The sequence below is a fragment of the Aptenodytes patagonicus genome, chromosome Z (genome assembly GCF_965638725.1).
Source record: "Aptenodytes patagonicus chromosome Z, bAptPat1.pri.cur, whole genome shotgun sequence".
Classification (NCBI taxonomy): domain Eukaryota; kingdom Metazoa; phylum Chordata; class Aves; order Sphenisciformes; family Spheniscidae; genus Aptenodytes; species Aptenodytes patagonicus.
The window spans coordinates 13,035,854-13,054,983 of NC_134982.1; the positions used below are offsets into that span (position 1 = coordinate 13,035,854).

The 19,130-nt window shown below is 35.9% G+C and overlaps 1 protein-coding gene across 3 annotated transcripts in view; it reads right to left on the reverse strand.

Annotated features, from left to right (window-relative positions):
- Positions 1 to 121: 121 nt before the first annotated feature.
- ZFR (zinc finger RNA binding protein) overlaps positions 122 to 19,130 on the reverse strand; it is a 46,546-nt gene continuing 27,537 nt past the window's right edge. For 2 of the 3 annotated variants that reach the window (XM_076361598.1, XM_076361597.1), the window contains exons 10-20: positions 18,077 to 18,196; positions 16,952 to 17,097; positions 16,405 to 16,567; positions 14,564 to 14,769; positions 14,184 to 14,334; positions 12,597 to 12,738; positions 7,505 to 7,602; positions 6,589 to 6,684; positions 3,451 to 3,562; positions 3,245 to 3,342; positions 122 to 2,496 (exon numbers count right to left, since the gene is read on the reverse strand). In XM_076361598.1, coding sequence (XP_076217713.1) covers positions 2,317 to 2,496; positions 3,245 to 3,342; positions 3,451 to 3,562; positions 6,589 to 6,684; positions 7,505 to 7,602; positions 12,597 to 12,738; positions 14,184 to 14,334; positions 14,564 to 14,769; positions 16,405 to 16,567; positions 16,952 to 17,097; positions 18,077 to 18,196 — 1,512 coding nt within the window. In that variant the 3' untranslated portion in view covers positions 122 to 2,316. Of the gene's footprint in view, positions 2,497 to 3,244; positions 3,343 to 3,450; positions 3,563 to 6,588; positions 6,685 to 7,504; positions 7,603 to 12,596; positions 12,739 to 14,183; positions 14,335 to 14,563; positions 14,770 to 16,404; positions 16,568 to 16,951; positions 17,098 to 18,076; positions 18,197 to 19,130 lie in introns of those variants that run through there. The other variant, XM_076361599.1, reaches the window with a different exon arrangement.

Sequence of the window (19,130 nt, forward strand, 5' to 3'; positions counted from 1 at the left end):
CTTGTTTTTCCATTCTTCTTAGATTAACAAGAGTCAGAAGTTACCTAAAATAGCCCATTAAAATGGGCAGGAAAACCGGAAACAAACTGCAAATTCACTCTTCACCACACAGCGCAAAAATCATGGTCACAGCTTCATATTTAATGTGGAATCACTTTAAGTATACAGTATTTCAAAAGATCCAGAAACTGGTTAAGAGTTAAAAGCCAGTAGAACAAAAATACAGGAAATCCAAAATACATCTTTGACCTTTTCAATCCTAAATTTTAGGGTCACATGCCTGAACAGACAAGTTTGCTTTATGAGGAAAGAAACTTTGGTATGGAGTTGAACTAGCCACATGAATAGCACCTGTAGCTTTCAAAATAAATAGTAGTGGCTAACTAGACACCATGGCAGCAAGATACCCCCTTAAAAAAAGACTAAGAAAAAGCACATGCTTAGAGCTATGCATCAAGGCTGGACAACAGAAACTAGTGTAATCTTTTTTTAAAGTAACTTTAAAGCATTTCTGCTTTCTGTATTGCTGATGCTGAAATTAGTAAGAAATCTTTCCTACAATGACAAAGCTTTCCTTTTATTTGCTAACCACTAATAATCACTCCCTTAAAAATTGCACTCTGATGCTTGAAGAACACTGTATTAATTTTTTTCTTTAAGTCTTTAGACTCCCTCTATTTTTCTAAAATATTGTATTTTTATTCCATAGGCCCACGCTGTTAGCAGTACGTGCTGCAAACAGAAACATCCCCCTACTCCAAAAGTTACTTATTAAAAAGGTCAAAGATAAATTCGACCTCAAAATGGAACAAAAGTTTTTTTTCATAAATGGTACCAGAAACAACAAATGATCTTTGTAATGTGTGATATTCTCCTACAGCCATCGATAAAGTAGTTACCGGAATGTTAGTCTATGTTAATCTGTGTTTTATGGGTTTGCAACAAAGCATAATACACATCGAACAGAATGAGTGAAACTTCAGTTTCCAGTGTATAATGAATTTTAGTCATTTAATAAATTTTAGTTTTTATTTGTGTATTCCACTGTAGTGCTGTGACAACAAATCACACCTGTGTACCAGAGCATACATCAACAGTATGATGTAACTTTACTTACACCACTGCTATATTTAGCTTTTTGAAAGAGACATAAGCATACACTATGGCCACATCAAATAATTTTCTGGGTTTTTTCTTTGATAACCTTCACTTTTTCAGTAATACTTCACTTTTAAAATTTGAATTATTGAAAAAATCACAGAAAGTTTATACAGGAATAGCTATAAGGAATAACCTCACAGGCACTGATATGACAAACATTTATTTAGGGGCTGAGAGGCATTAATATCATATCGACAAAGTTGACTGAAAAGAGTGACTAACTTTGTCTAAATGGGAAATGCCCGCTTTTGCTTCTATGTTGAGAAAAGAAATTCAGAAAGTTATTTTTTGGCCTTGCTATGTCACAAAGTCAATCATACAAAGACCTACGCGTTTAACCTAAAATGATAGTTTTAAAAGCCCTTCTATTATAAACATCATGCAAAACTTTGATCAATTATGCAGCTGCTTTAAAACTGTTGCAAGACCATACTGTATATATTAGCTTTTATACTGCTAATGCACAACTAACAGCAAACTTGATTAGATTTAACACAAATTTGTCTTAATTACACCGTTATATCACACTAAGGAGACAAATGCCACAAGATTGGCAAAACCATTTAATTCGGAGCACTCAAATGGCAGGATAATTATGTGTTGTAACCCCTTCACATTTAGAAAAAAACATAATCCTGCAGTCTCACTTTACAAAAAAAAGTTTTGTAAAATATTAATTGGGAGGGGAACAGTTTACGCTATCTAACACAAAGTAACTTATACAACTAGTGTCAAAGGTAAACAAAAAACCTTCTAAATAAAAAGTCAAAATACACATAGCAACAGAAGCACAAATGCTGCATTAAATACAGTCAAGATAAGAAGACAACGCACTTGTTAATAAAAAAGACAAAAAAAAAAGAAGAAAAGTTACTAAAGTTAACAACACATTTAAAGAAAATGCAATGAGGGAAAACTATTTTTTCCTATTACAACAGAGTTTCCATTTGCAGTCTTTCCATCCATAATTTGTCTGGTACAGTACATCCACTAAAATATTCAGAATCTCACAGAAGAGCTAGGTTGTTCTCTTCCAAATCTAATTCCCGAGTTGGTTTTGGATGTTTTAAACAGACATCATTATGAATGAAGTAAAAGCAAGGCAACAAATGGACTTTTTATCACCTTTGATCTTAGCACTGATGACAAACACTTTTAAAAGTTATCATAATCTTTTTTGTCTTTTTTTCCCTCTGCTTCAAATCCATCAACCCCATCACTGTCCCTTCTCCTTTTGCGGTTATTATGGATGTTGAAGCGTTGATTCATCTGTGGTAACGGATCCATTCCTAAAACTTTGTGTATTTGACGGAATGCAAGGAGTCTCAGTGCAAACTAGAAAAAGGGTAGAAAGAAGGTATTTGTTAGACACAAATGTCAATTTTGAGTACTTTGTCAAACAATTAATGAAGAACATTAGTGGTGTATAATATTATCCTTAGCTCTCATTATCCCCTCTTCCTTTGCCCAGCAAAGTCAACACAATAAAATGTGTATGTCACATTTGCTGCTTCTGTACAAAGTACATCATCTTAGCTTAAAAATAATGTACATGTGTTTTAGCTGCTGGACTTGCACTGAAGCAGCCAAGGCTTGTCACATGTCCCATTACGCATTAGTAATCTTTAGCAAATGGATCAAATGAAAAGGTAGGGGCGGTAACCTCTTAAGCTGTAAGCGTGAATGGTCAATACTGTAAGTGGATATAATAAATACTAAAAATTAAACTTACACAGATTTATTCCTAAAATACTAAATGCCAATGTAATTTTAAATCTAATATACTGCTGTAGAGCGAGCATCTTTATGGATATATATAGATGGGAGTGCTTCAAACTTTTCAAGAAAATATTTTAATTTTAGTGCAAAAATGTACACTATTATACATCCTCTGTTGTGACACTTTTATCGACTAGCTTAAGACTAATCATCTGAAAGACCGACCCATATTCTAAGAAAGGAAAATTCATGTCCACCATATAGCTCCATTTAAAAAAAAAACCAAACCAAAAACCAAACCAAACCAAACAACACCCAAAAACCAGCCATCAAATTTAGTTACTTCACACATAGGTTTCCTTACCTGTGCACTTGAAGTAATATCCTCTCGTTGCTGATCTGTCATTACAGCAAGTGTATCAAAAGGATCTTTTTCACAAGGGTCCAGAAGGCCAGGACCACCTACAATGGTTAGGCTAATTAGTAGCACATCTCTACCTTATTTCAATCAAGATTACAGATTTTACATTAGTTAAGCATAGTATACAGACAATGATCAATGCAACTTGCCTTTAAGGATGATTCCTGAAGATATACACTCAAAAACTCTTCTCAGTGCATCCCCAGGACTCTGTGGTCCAGTAGCGCTGCTAATTGCTTTTTCCACAAGCAACTCCATAGCCTAGACCAACAACAAGAAAATCCAGCCAATTTAGAAGACGGATTAAAACAGAAAAAAGCTGCTACTGTTGTTCAACACAGAACTTTTGATCCAAAATTTTGAAGAACATTACACATCATAGAACACTTTCAGTTACAATGGAAAAAAAATCAGATATTTTATAAAGATGAATAAAAAGAAAGCTGGTGCAAGATTAACATTGAGTACTGATACTGATATGCTTCTTCTCATCACAAGTTGTTCAAAAGTTTTGTAGAAATTTATACAGTAGTAGCCTACATATGCAGGTAGACAACTTGTCCACCCATTTTTTGAGAGAGTATGAAACACAGTGGGTCACCTGAATCTGTCAGCCACATGAATAAACAGCACACAATATATTTAATGAAATTAACAGGATGCTATAGAAAAATAATTTTTTTCTACAAGCGTAGAGAAACTTAAAGCATCAAAAATCTAATGATCTTTTAACATTTAAGTGGTTACTAGTTCTTCAGTTTAGCAAAACTGAAGTTCACAGCAAGTTTTCTCCTGGATATAGGCTAACTCTAATTCAGCTGTTAAACAAGTGTAAAAAAACCTTGATGATAAACAGGTTTTCTAAAATTTAGTTAAACATTAGTTAAAATGGTTTAAATGATTACCTGTATTTTAAGTATTTTTTTCTGTGAATATTTCCATTGTTTACTTTTATTAGACACTATTTTTTCCAGAAAAACCTATAGAAGGTATTTGCAAAAGTAAAGAATAGCTTTCCTTATTTTTTTTTCAGCATTAAATGGATGTTTCAATACTACCTCTTTGGCAAGTTTAATTCTCAAACAACGCGTCTCTCTTGTTTTCTGGTGGGTTTTTTGGGGGGGTTGTTTTTTGGTCCTCCACCTCCCCACCAAGTTTACAGTTGTTCCAATGTTGCTTTTTATTTTTACTTTCCAGGAGTAAATACTTATTCTGATGCATGCAAGTAACTACAGGCAGTGTTGATTACAATTCTTCACTAAGGGTGCCTATTCCTTTCTATTTTAGCTCCATTTAACTGACAAATTTCAATTCTTGAGAATGGTATTGCCATACACCCACTGTATCACACAGGATTTAGCAACAGTAATTTCGTTGTTTTCAAGTATGAAGCAAAATACAGCAGGAAAGAAAAAAAACAGATCATGTTTTTGCATTTATTCAAGTCTAGTTCTTTTGGATCCTCATACAATACACTAAAGTCTACAACTTAATTCCCGGAAAATGTGAATTATGATGCCCTGTTGTTTATGTGCACGAAAGGCTGGATTTCAGATATGAAAAATTAACCTTGAATAACAGTTCCTTCTAACTTGTAGGAAGTTGACAAAATTCTTCTAATTTAGTTTTTAGTTTTAGTTATATAAAGAGGGTGCTACTAATGTCCATATTTAGACTTCCTAATATCTTCTATTTTTACAACTACTTAGATTCTTTTTGAAAAGCTCTGGCATCTCTTTGGTTTGTAACGGGCTTCTAGTACACAGATTAGGAGACGTTCTGTATCCAGAAAAATGTATTTCTTCAATCTATGAAATTCCATCTGTGACTGGCAGAAATTACATATATTTAAAATCATCATTTTCATTCTATCATTGTTTTTATCAGTAAGACTTTGCCAACAGGCCAAAAGAACAGCTGACTACACAGACTTCAGTGTTGATCCATGTCACTGACAATGCATCAGGTAGCAGGAGCAAATCAGGAATCACTTTTGGAGAGAACCGAGACACAGCTAGGCCTGACACACTGCTTCATACCTCTCTTCCCTTCCGGATGTGCCTTCGGACAGATAATGTGAGAAATAAGAAACAACATTCCTTGTTCTTCATCTATGTGCCCGCTGTGTGTTGCAATAGTTCTAAGGATGCTTTTCTGAAAGTATGCCAGGGTTTATTCTTTGGCAACTCAGTATCATAGTGATATTAAGAGAGCACCTACATACTTCTTAGCTTCTTTTAGGCTATATTTGTGCAGTGTATTTTTCATGAAATGTAGCACAGAAACTGGCACTACTTTTTTTACTTTAAATATTTAAAAACCAGAAATAACCGCTCCACATTTTTTCCAGAAGCAATAAATATTATCAGAAGTAATTTAATAAAATTGTCTGCAAGCTTAGTACAGTTGTAAAACATTTCTCATTGAAATAATGCCAACTGCTCAAACTGTGTTGACAATGTTAGTGCTCTTCCTGCCAAAACTGAAAAGGAAGCAGCACAGTGCAACAGGAACAGTTTTGTCTGTGAAACAAAACAGTCAGAGCTAAGTTTACTTCCACACGATACAGGTTTCAGAGATTTTGTTTCAGACTAATTTTGTCCGGTCCACAGATTGAACATCTGTTAATATTTGGAGCACAAGCTGCACTCCTGGAGAGTATCATTTAAGATAGTCAATGCAAAAGGAATGCTCCAAGAACACTCAGCTGCAAGAATTAAGAGAGGTAACCCAGTACAACCTAGAGATTTAAGTGACACTGATGAAAATGCTAATGGTGACATATCCACAGACTGATATGTGGTATTTCATCTTGCGGAAGGGACTTATTAATGATCACAGGAAGTACTGTGATTTATTCTTTCAAGCAGCCTTTCTGTTATCACAGAACTATCTGGGCACAGCTGACATTATTTTAAATAAGTTTCAGTAAACTCCAAGCAATTCAGAGTAGGTGGTTAGAAAAAATAAGATTCTTTTATAGAGAGTAAAGGAAAAAAAAAAGCTAAAATCTAGAACAAGAATGCTACCCACAAAGAATACAAAAGAACAAGAAAATTCTTTTTTGGGGAAAAAAAAATTCCAGCTCCAAATGACAAAACCTCAGAAAATTAAATTTTTAGAGGGAATCTGGATTATTTGTTGGGGAAAAAACCCCAAAAACCCAAACAAAACCCTACATTGCTCCTTGAAAAAGTCTACATTTAAAACCTGTAGTAACACTTCCCTATGCTTTACTTGCAGTACCATGTGTATTAAAAAGTCTAATTCAAAAGAACTTTACTCACCCAGCTTGGAAAATCAGACCAAGTTGGAACCCGCTGACAGAGGTCACGAAGAATACGTATGATAATCACACAGGACTGCAGACCATTAGCTCTAGCCTTGAGAGCAATACAAAATCAAATTAATTAATCCCAGCACCTACAGCAAATAGGAGTTGTTGAAAGACTAAAACACCACTGTTCAATGGAAGCTCAGATACACGATTGAAACAAACCATTCTACAACTTTATTCCATGAGCTGCCATTTACAGCAGTATTTTATACAGGGTTAGTAATTTAAGGTGGTAGAAGTCAAAGTGCACAGGTTATACAAGAATAACATTTCTTGATCCCCTGTACACTTTGACCTATGTTCAGTTGTAACAATAAATACAGTATCTTTCTATATTAGAAATAAAAAGGATAAAGTAAAGATCTAAGAAATAGGTATAGAGACTGAAAGGTCAAGGGAATCTGTTTGGTTTCTTTATTGTGCCTTTGCCAGAATGCAAAGTCACTAAACCAAACAGTTGCTTCTCACCTTTCATTCCCTACACTTAATGCACTTAAAGAAATAGGAAAAAAAGTCTTAAATCTAAACACAAAGCTTTAAACACATATTCCATTATTTAAAGCAAAGTTACTCTGCAGCCTTATGGAATATATAACAAATATACAACATATGATCACCCCAAGCGAGTCAAGCTTTCAACATCGCCTTCTCAATGACCAGAAAAAAAAAATCATGTCAAATGAGCAATAACTGCATAAAGCAGTTCCTCCATACTCAACCTTCTACATTTAAATTTAGGGACCAGAAAAATATTAAGTATTATTAGCATGAACAACGCTGAGTGTTTTCACACAATTAAACATTTATATTGCAACTGACTAATCTCTCATAAGGCTACAAGAAGAAAGTAAAATGATGTTCCGAACCTGGAACCACTTAGCGTGGCGTAGAGCAGCCAGAGCGTCAAGGCATTTTTGCCTGTCCAAGACGTCCGGTGGGTCTTTCACCATACCCGAGGTTACATCTAAAATGGATTGAATTGGCAAAATGCAGTGAGGAATGGGTGTTTGACCAGGTGAGCAAGACACTTCCTTAAAGTAGCTTCAATGTCACACATGCCATTTAAAGTTTAAACCCTTGAACAACAAATGTAAATGTTCAACAAAAGCCATTCAATTAGGATTAGGGTATCAACCCAGTATGAAGATCAAGAGCATATTATACTTTAGCTCTGAGGTTATTTTCAAATACATTGCCGATTATGCAATGCGTAGTACTTCTTTATTTAAGCTAACACTGGAAAAACACATATCCCCTAAAATTAAATACTGAAGGAAGGATGGTTGGACACAGTGCACCAGCACAGAGAACACAAGACAGAAGGAACACAAAAATCCACTTCAACCAAGTAGAAACATTCAAACTTAGTTTCTTGCAAATTTTAATGGTCACATGTTATTTGGGACCTATTCTTAAAAGAAAAACGAAGTATAACAAATCTTAAAATCACTAGATTTTTAGTAATGATGTTATTTTTATCATACCTTAAACCTGAAATTATTTTGCTTCAAAAACGGGACTAGAGAAATGTGAAATGTTCTTGAATATTACAGAGTTCCATTACTTTCTAGTACCCTCTCTCTTACTCATATAAATAAAATTCCTCAGCCCATAGTATAGGTGCTCCAATATAATTTAGAATGCAAGGAAGGATCTGAAAAGGGACTGCTTTACTTAAGATTCAGCAGGAAAAAGAAAAGCAAGGAATATCTTAAAAAACAAAGCAGAACATCTGAAAGATAAAGAAAATATAGTAGAACTTGTATATTTAAATGTTCAAAAAAGGATTTTTTGAACATTACCAAGCTGATTGCTTTGTTACCAAAAAGGAAGAAAGCACAGGCCCTTTTGGAAGTGGTTTAATCAATGAAACTGGAACCACTGAACAATGTGAAATGGTATCCTCCGTTTACTTAAAAATTGTACAGATATAATGCAGTGATCAGCTTTAAAAGTTCTTTGTTTTACTAATTATGAAAATGGCTATTGTGACTAGTAACAAAGTATATTGATAGCATAACTGGTGATACACCAGATAAGATGAAACAAAAAGCCCTCACTCAATGGTACGCATTTCACAGGAGCTGACTGTATGGAACAATATAGTTTACTGCAGCAAGATATAAATTTAGGTAAGTCAGAGAATAAAATTTAAAAAAAAAAAAAAATATTGAAACTCATTAAACACGCCTGCAAGGAGAAGCTTTTAGGGATGCTGCAGGAAGACAGCTCTGAAACCACCTATTTCACACAAATGTAAAAGAAATAGTAGGATACTTTACTATACAGAGAGCTAAAAAGCCATGAATGAACATGGTGGTACAACTCTGCAATATAATAATTAAATTTAATCTGAAGCTCTACATTCAGGTTTGAGCATTTTTATAGGATAGTCCCATTGCTCTGCACAGCAATAAAAGGGGGAGGATTTCAAAATAAGAATGAAGCTGAGAAGAACATAGGTATCTTCTCACACAGATATTCAAACTTATGGACTATATGTTAAAGTGGAAAGAGGAAAACCTGCACTAATGAGGCATTTACAGAGCAAATGAAGACATTTAAAGCGGTATTTCCTTTAAAACAAAACAAAACAAAACCAAAAAAAACCCCAAACCCAAACCTGTACAAGAGAGGTGCCAGGTAAGATAACTGATGAAACGAGTACAATCTGGATATAAGAGACAAGGAGTACATCTAGAGAAAACCCACAGCAGGAAAAAAGTGGCGAAGTAAGGTTGAGAAATTAAAAATAAAAATATGGGTTGTTGGGTCTAGTAGCCTGATCAGTCAATTATTTACATTCTTCTAAAACTAATATGCAAATAGGTGACACTGTGCAAACTTTCAGTACAATAATTCATTACAAAATTTGAAACTCCAATTAATTCTAGATCTGAAAAACTTCAATTTGGGAAACAATTTTACTAAAAAGAATTACAGTTTAAGTGCACAGAAGAGAATCTTACTCAGTGCTGGAAATGTCGATCTAAAATGTGCCACTAATAGATATCATATGAATACCCTTGAAACTTAAAAAGACTCTGAAAGTCAGAAGTTGCCAAGGCACCTATTGCACTGAGACTACATTGGCTGAAAAAATGTATCAAGGAAACTCTTGTAATATTTAATCTGTGGATTTTTGCATCTGTTTCACACTTCAGGATTAACCCCTTAAAGACTATTTAACTAAATTCAGATGCCTAACCTACCACCCTGTTAAGCTAAGACAAAAAACTGAATTAATTTACAAAACACAAGCACGAATTCTTACCCTACATAACTTAATTTATTACTAGCCTAAATATAAGGGGTTAATCTTCAGTTAGACATGCTGTGTCCACACTACTTCTTCATTAAAAGTTAACAGGTATATCAATTTCGGTAAGTTTTATTATGGGAAATACATTTTACCCAGTCAACTATTTCAAGACTAGTGTGAACACTGCTTAATTCTAGGAGAGAGACAAAGACAAGAAGAAAAAAAAAAAAAACACGAAGTAACAGTAGATGCTAGGACTATGCATCCAAACCCCCTCCTTTGTAAAGCATGGCAGGTGTGACACTGAGCTTTAGAAAACCTTGGTCAAAAATCCTTCCGATGTCTTGGCAGCAACCCCTGACAGGAATCAAGTCCCTCTGCTAGAAGGCTTTGGACCGGGGCTGTTAGCTAAGGATAAAAAAGACACACGCGCACACATATATGCGTTTATAAGTATGTACACTTTGTTTGCTGAAGGAAAGATTCCACAGCAGGGGTTAGAGCACTTCGAATATTATCAGATTCGGTAAACTGTCAAACGCACAATACTGTAAGAAACAGTAGCTATGCGGTTAACAATTTTATTTCACTGTATTTTTTTTTTAGCCTTTTATCATGTAATGGGATTATTACACATCAAACACGATTCTACTCCACGTGCAAGTCTCAGTCTCATCTTTACTCAAACTGGTTCTTCCGGTAAAGCCTTCCTTATCACCTGAACTAGCTCCCCAAGCGGGCTAAAAAAAATGAAAACTTTAAACCGCTGTAAGACACAGAGCATGAGAAGCTGCAGTAAGAAAGAACACAAACACATACTGTTACTCTGCAGCAAATAAGCAGCAGTCTTCGTAATAAGGCCTTCTTTGCTGCAATAATTTGCAATTCAGTCTTCTCTTTGCTCTAGTTTCAAAAGTGAACTTTTCTGCACATCCATTTTATACTGCTCAGTGTCTTGAAGAGAAATCTAACTTGATTTTGCTTGCCTAAAGGCAGTACTGCATTCAGCAGTGAATAAACTCACAATGATCATTTTAACTCAAGTGTGGGTCAGACAAAAATACAGATTTGTTTCCTTTAGGTGGCATAAATTAAGGGATTGATGGCAGTAATTTGAATTTCAATTTATTTTTAGTCCACATCATAAAATTTCAGGCCAGAAACCACCTAATTGAAATTGAGTATTGTGGCAGGAATCAATATTGCACTGTTGCACAGTACATTAAGAAATAAACATGGTGTTTAAGGTTAAATTCATTTAATGGTTAATCTAATTTAATAATCAAATCTTTTAAGTTAAAGTATTCTTTATAAACTTAAATAATATGTGAAGTCTGATTCGGCACAGACAAACCAAGAGTCATGTTACACTTAGATTGTCAAAAAACAAGTAAAATTGGTTGGGTGTGACAGTACATGTACAAAGCCTTTATAGCTAGGAATAATATGCACAGCTTAAAAATCATGTACAAAGCACTCTTAAAGACTCTTCAGAAGTCATCCAAACCAGAGAATGCATCTTGAAATTTTTCTTTCCGATTATGGAAGACAACTTTGTTAACACAGCTTGTTTACAATGCACTAGTCACAGCTACAGGACATTTACCAATGCAATATAAAAACCTCAAGTATTTTAGAGGACATGTAATGATGAGATGAAGTAAAAAAAACCTCTGTGGCTTATATAAATACGTATATACACAAGCACATGTATACATACACACATACAATTTTTTTCAACCTGCATGAGAAGTGTTAAGATAGCCTCAGATTTCCTATTTGTAGGTTCACTGTCAAACACCAGAACCCTGTTTGCTATGGTGTCTTTCAACTATGAAAATACAGGATTAAAGGAAACAAAAGTTAATTTTATCTGACCCGTAAACAAAAAGAACCAATGTACTGCAGACATTAATCATGCTTGTTGGCTTAAAAGCTTTTGGAGCTTTGAAAGTGTTACAGAACAGACCCTAAAGCAACACTGCTGGCACCAGAGAAACTGTGGACTTCAGAAATGTAAATTGATTTACAAGCTCCACCTTCTGCTTCAGCTTAACGACAAAGCCATTTCTTATTGTACTAGTCTGGGTTTGCCAGTTGGATAGAAGACTGATTGTAATACCAGGAGCCTAAATATACTCAGAAAGCACTCCAGACCAAAAAGCAACCTCAGAGAGCTGGAAAAAATCGCATTGTCTTTTAAAGTTAGAAGCACTGTTACCATCAAAAGTATTATAAAAGTGCATTTTAAGTGGCACTGCTATTTGGAATGTGTAAGTGATGGTAGTACTGATCCAGTTTAAACCCAAAAACCTGTGATTTGATTTTCTAAAACCATACAATCTTTCTCTTAGGGCAAGACTGCTCTAGAAAGCCAGTTTATAGCCACTTGCTATAAAACACTTAGTTTTCCACGTAATTTTAAAAGAGGGGAAAAAAATAGTCAAGTTTGTACCTTTTCCAGAAAGCTGAGGTTGGACTTAAAGTTAGAAATTGTAAAAATTAAATAAACGCATCATATAAGCATTTATTTTAACCAACTGTTCTCTACTGAGACTGGTTGTTGGAAAACAAGTTTTCGATCAAATATATGTGCCAGCATGTTGCCTTCCAGGACCTTAATGCCATCTTAAGCAGAACAGGTAAACATAAAAAAACGGGTGAGAAAGAAGTAACATCTTTAACAACTTCCCAACCTCCATCCCTCATGTTCTCCTCCCGAATGACTGGAGATGTCAGTGTGATAGTGACTTGCATTTTGGGTTCCACACACGAATTTAAAATTATTGCTGCCTCTGGGACTGCACACTTGATATCGTATTTCTCAGGACTTATTACCTAAATATCAAGAAACAGAAATTTCCATTAGCATGTGGCCAATAAAAGTATGGGGAAGAAAATGGATTTCAATATAGTCTTTTTAACAGAAAGACAGAAACACAGTATAATTATATGAAGCAGAGACCTCCGTATTCAAAGAAACCACAGTATCCACAATTAAGATATATATATATATGGACTTGCGTGCTGTTTCCAAACCATTAATGAAAATACACAGCAGTCACCAAGCATGCAAAAGGAAAAAAAATGCCCAGAAGTGAAATTCATATACAAGTAAGTTACATAACAAGAATCTTGACAGTGTTTGAGATAAAGAAAAGCCTCAGTGCCACTTAAAATATCAGCTGGATATGTTTCTCATTGGAACACAGGAGACTGCATCACAAAGGTGCAGCGGTTGTTCTTCAAGCACACAGTTACAGGATGGGTACACTGCTAGGTACATTCTATACTTGGCTGTAAACAACATGGTAAGAACAAAGGGCAAGATAAACACCACGGAAAAAATATAAGAGTAACTAGCAAAGTGGTTATTCCAAATTGCTTCTTGCAACTACATTTAATAGTTCTAAATACCCCCAAAAAGAAGCTGTAGGCACCTCTACCACCTTCCTCCACAAACTAGAGGGACAAGTGACTTCTCCACAAAGCCAGACCAAGATGTGCAGTTTTTAAATTTTCTTCTGTTCTGTTACTTCAAACAAGAGCAAACTCAAGATTATTTTCTAATTAATCTGATCCTGCTAAAGCTTCTACCATGCCACTGATTCCGCTGAACATTTTACCAGACAGTACTGAAATACTAATGCTGTGACAAGCATTCTATAACGACGGTGGACAGGCTTTGTTCAGCACAGAGCACAGACTTTATTCTATACTTTCATATCTTGTGGAAATACAGCAAATGGTTTATATGAATTCCACTGAATGGTCTAAGACTGCATGTACTTGTTTTTTTCTTTTTAAAAGGCCAAATTGAAAAAAAAGACAGAAGACTTAGTTAACTAATTGCGGAACTACAAAGCACTGACACATACAAATTGGAAACAAGATATAAGTACAAACAGATTGGCATTAATGGAGAACTTTGACCTTCAGACAGCAAGCTTCCTGTAACACAGCAAAAATTACCTCTATCACTGCTCATAACTGGATAATAGTCTTCTGTTCATTTCTGTTTCCCAATTAAATGAAATCTATTAAATGATAATTGATACTACACCGCTAGTGTAAACACCTAGACACTTGCATGCACACAATATACAGAAAGCAAAACATGCAGCATAGTCCCTGAATTCACATGGAAACACTTAGAAAACGGAAAGAAACTGAACCTGAGCTATGAAATGTGGCACAGCGAGCCATGCAGACATTTGACTTGAGGACAGATTTTTACAGTATCTTTACAAAAATTCAAATCCAAAAATCTAAATTCTACTTACTGCAAGTTGTTTGGGAAGACTTTCAGCAATACGAGTGAGTAACGTCTTTGAAGGCTTCTCAGCGCATAACAAAACAAGATTGACATTTCGGTCTCCACGGAGTAGCAAACCTTTAGCCAAAACGCCTACCCGTAAAACTCCTTTCAAAGCTCTGTGAATTATAGTTAAAAGTTGCATTTAAAATAATATAAAAACCTTAAAACTAAACCTGAAGATAGAAAAGTGAAATAAAATAGTATTCCACATACTTTTGAGGCCATAGTGACATAAACCATATCAAAACCCAAAGAGAAGAGAATCCCTGGAAGCACTGATAACAGTGTAAGGAAAAATTTCAGAAACAAATGATGAAATTCTTAAAAAGTAATATAAAAAAATACCTGTCTTTACTGCCATCTTTTTTGTCATCTCCCTCTTTGTTCTTGCTTTTTTCATGATCAGTCATGTTGTCAGAAACAAGTTTCAAAGCACGCTCAGTAATAGAAACAATTTTTTGGACTGCTTGGAGTTCCTCCTCTGTCGGATATATAGCGGCATGTTTGGTCATCACATAGCGGTCATCAGAGGAGTCAGGGCGGCGTAGAGGCTAAACAGACGAAAAAGCGTATCTCTGAAATTTGGGTACACTTCCAAGTTCACAAATGGTAAGTGACCAAAAACCAAACATGTGGCTAAACAACAGAATATTCAAATCTCAAAATCACTGGAATGTAACAAAACATGAACTGAAGTGTCCTTAACAACTTACACTGGTCACAATCAGTCATGCCTGAAAAAACATTACATGTATCAAAATTAAAAAATTATGAAATCCCAGCATCAAAAGTATCTCCCCAACATAAATATCTATTGTTACTTGCATACTGCTGCAAAACAAAGTGTCCATGACTACTTTCATAGAACCACAGAAGAATTCAAATAGGAAGGGACCTCAGGAGATCCTCTAGTCCAACCTCCTATGCAAACCATGGGCAGCTGTAAGACCACATCACATTGCTCAGGGCTTTATCCAGTCAGTCTTGAAAACTGCCAAACATGGAGGCTGCACGTGTATGAAAAAAATTATTCCCTGTATTCAATCTGAACCTCTTTTGTCTCAGCTTAAGCTGGTTGTATCTTGCCCTCTCATGACTGTAAAGAGCCTGGCTCCATTGTCTTTAGAATGCACAGGTATTAAAAGGCTATTATGTCCCACTGAAGCGCTCTCTTCTCCAGGCTGAACAAGCCCAGATCCTTCAGTCTCTCCTCACAAGGCATGTGTTCCAGAGCCCTGACCATCCTGGTAGCTCCACACTGAACCTGCTGTGGTTTATAGTATCTTTCTTGTACTGTAAAGCCCAAAACTGAATGTAGTATTGCAGTTTGGGTCTAATGAAAGCTGATCACTTCCCTTCATCTACTGATTATGGTCCTGTTAATACAACCCAGGATGCTGTTGGCCTTCACTGCTGCCAGGGCACACTGTTGACTCATGTTCAGCTTGCTATCTGCCAAGATCCCCAGATCCCTTTCAGCACAGCTGCTACCCAGCCTGTCACTTCCCAGCCTGTATCAGTGCAAGGGGTTATTCCTTCCCAAGTGCAGCATTAGGCATTTGTCCTTGCAGAATTCCATAAAGTTCCTGTTGGTCCATTCCTCCAGTCTGCCTAGGTCCCCCTGGATGGCAGCCCTCCCCTCAAAGGTATCAACTATTCTCCCCACCCCAGACTGATTCAGTTTCATGCCAGCTGCAAAACTGATGAGTGTGCACTCACTCCATCACCTTTCAGATCACTGACAAGGTGCTAACGAGACAAATCCCAGGATAAACCCATGTGGTACTGCACTTGTTACTGAACTCCAGATAGAGTACGACCCACCACTAACCATTATTCTCTGGGACTGACAATCCAACCACTTTTTATCCATATATTTGTCCACAATTAGATAAATAATGTTGTAAAATGCAATTAAATAAAATAAAAAGTAGTACGTAAGTATACTTGTATTTCAGAAGAAACAGTATTTGTCCTCAAGGCATCCTTTTGTCATTTCAGTGGACTTTTTTGGAAGACAGGTCCACCTACACAGTCTCATTAGCATATAATTTCTTCTTTGCTTTTCCAAATCCTTTATTAAAAAACACTGGAGACAACTGAAGTAGCACTGAATAATTTATAGTTCTTAACTGTGCCTCCTGGTAAGTATGATTTCATTTTTTTTCTCAAGTTAAGAAACTCACAGCTGGTCCTTGGGGCTGAGGAGGCATTCCTGGTCTAACTCCCAGCAGGCCTAGAGGTCCTGGAGGACCATGAGGATATCCTCCATCTGGTATTCTGCGGCGGTCATCCCAGTGATGCTGCTCTTCCTCCATTCTCCTCCAGTACATGTCCTCTTCATATCGCCTGAAATGCATCAATCAAAGTGTTCTCTTTATATAGCAGTTAATACTTGCAACCATTCTAAATATATTCTTGTACGTCCTCACTAACTCATTTCTAGTAGTCATAAGCAAATACCAGTGAACTCCAGAGGGTAACTAAAATGAATGGTCATTTTGGAAGTGGGTCTAAATTTATAGCAAAATAATTCTAATAAGTCTGCATTCCTCAGAGGGATTGAACACTAACAAACAAAAACTCCAGAGGGATAATGACAACTTAATTTAAAACAAGACAGTACAGAGTTCCAAAACAAGTATTCAAAATAAGTAACTACAGAAGCAGAGTCAGTTTTAGATAATCTGACTGCAGCTTTGTCTCGTTCATTGATACAACATAATGCATTACCTCATTTCCATCCTCCAGCGTTCTTCCTCTTCTCGCCTTCTCCAGTATTCTTCTTTCTGCATCTGTTTCCTCATCTTCTCTTCTTGAATTTTTCTTGCTCGAATACTGGGCTTTACTTCTACTTGTAAGTCTGGGTTTACTTTTTTCTAGTTCAGAAAAATAATAAATGAAATGTTGTTATTCCTCTTGTCATCTCAAGGTTACAGAGTTCTTCTGACATGTTTAACACACACTACTGGTCTATGATAAAATCAAGGGGAGTAAAATGCAGTTTTAGAACTGCATTGGATGAGTAGTTGAAGAAGAAAAATCTGTGTCCAGTATTTTAAAGCAAAGACATAGCAACATATTACAAATAGCATGAATTCACTCTTCACTTATATGAGAACAAAGCAATTTTAAGATTAAAATGTTACATGAAATACAAAGTAATTTGCTGTTAATTCTGTAGCAGGATGACTACTCTATAGCCTGAAAAAACATTTCATCTTAATTACAGTGTGCTTCCTGATGCCCTGTTCCTGAAGGGTCCCTCACACAGGGGCATAATCATGAGTTACTGAATAAAATTTTCTGGTAATTTTTTCTCTTCTTTCATCCCTTTTGTGATTATGCAAGTCCATTGTATGTCCTGTGACCACAGTAGATTCTTCCAATATAATCTTATAATAATCAAAATGCACACAATATGTCAGTACACGTGTCTCTCCATTCATGACTAAAAAATCTGCAACACTTGTTTCTCAAATGCCTCCACAAAGGGTTTATGTGGTTTATCCCACCAAAAACATTGAGTGTTACTATTTTACACTATTCAAAATTCATGGTAAACAACATAAAGAATCTACTGTTGCTTGCATATGTGGTACCGTATGTTAATGTTGCAAAGGTTGCCTGAAAGCAATGTTCAATATGTTTAAAAAAAACACAAATGAAAATACAGTTTCATAGTCTGCATTACTTCTTTAAAGACTATACTCCGTAAGAAATATATTTCTCTACCTTTTTTTATATGCTGTTTATTCAGAGTACCTACTTTTGTCTAGCCTTTAAATGTACGAATATGTAATCAGTCAGCTGACATCTGGTAGATTTTCAGATAGAAGCATTAGCATTTCTACTAACCTTATACTGAAGTCTGTGCCGCCTCCCTTTTAAGTGCATCTCCTTGGCATTAGGATCATTAAAACTGCATTCACAAAGTTTACAGTGAAAGCGGATCACCTTTCCTTCATCATTTCTTACCTGGAAAATAAAGTTGTAACACATTGGGATTTTTTTTTTTTTAAACCAAAGCTAATGTAAAAATTAATCTAATTCAGTGACACTGGATAATGTCTACCTGTCTCAAAACATGCTAAAAATTTCAGACACTAACTGAAAGAAGGCAAAATAGAACTTTCAATTCTGACAAACACACCGTTGTGCTTGGTAATGAACAAAGTTCTTCCATTCCAAAGAGTACACAGCTTTAAACTTGAGCCCGAACATACTGAGTTGAATAATTACAAACGTGCAAATCATGAAAAATTTACATCAGACTTCATCCACGTATCTCATGCCACCCACATGAAGAATGCCCAACTGAGCATAAAAGAAACATGCACAATACAAAAATACAAACATATGCACAAGCCTTTGCAGGTTCAATGCCTTGTCATTCTTATCTTCAAGGAGGACCCAGGGAATTAGAGGTCAGTCAGCCTCACCTCAATCCCTGGGAAGGTGATGGAGCAGCTAATCCTGGAAACCATTTCCAGGCACATTAAGGGCAAGAAAATCATCAGGAGTAGTCAGCATGGCTTCACCAAGGGGAAGTCATGCTTGATCAACTTAATAAAGTTCTGGGATGAAATGAACGGCCTGGTAGATGAGGGGAGAGCCGTCAATATTGTCTACCTGGACTTCAGCAGGGCCTTTGACACAGTCTCACCATAATATCCTCATACACAAGCTGTTGATGTATGGGCTGGATAAGCCTAAAGTGAGGTGGATTGAAAACTGGCTGAATGGCCAGGCCCAGAAGGTGTTGATCAGTAGAATGAAGCCTAGTTGGAGGCTAATAACTAGCAGTGTACACCAGGGGTCAATACTGGGTCCAGTCCTGTTTAACTTCATTAACGATCTGGATGATGGGGCAGAGTGTACCCTCCACAAGTTTGCTGATGACACAAACTGG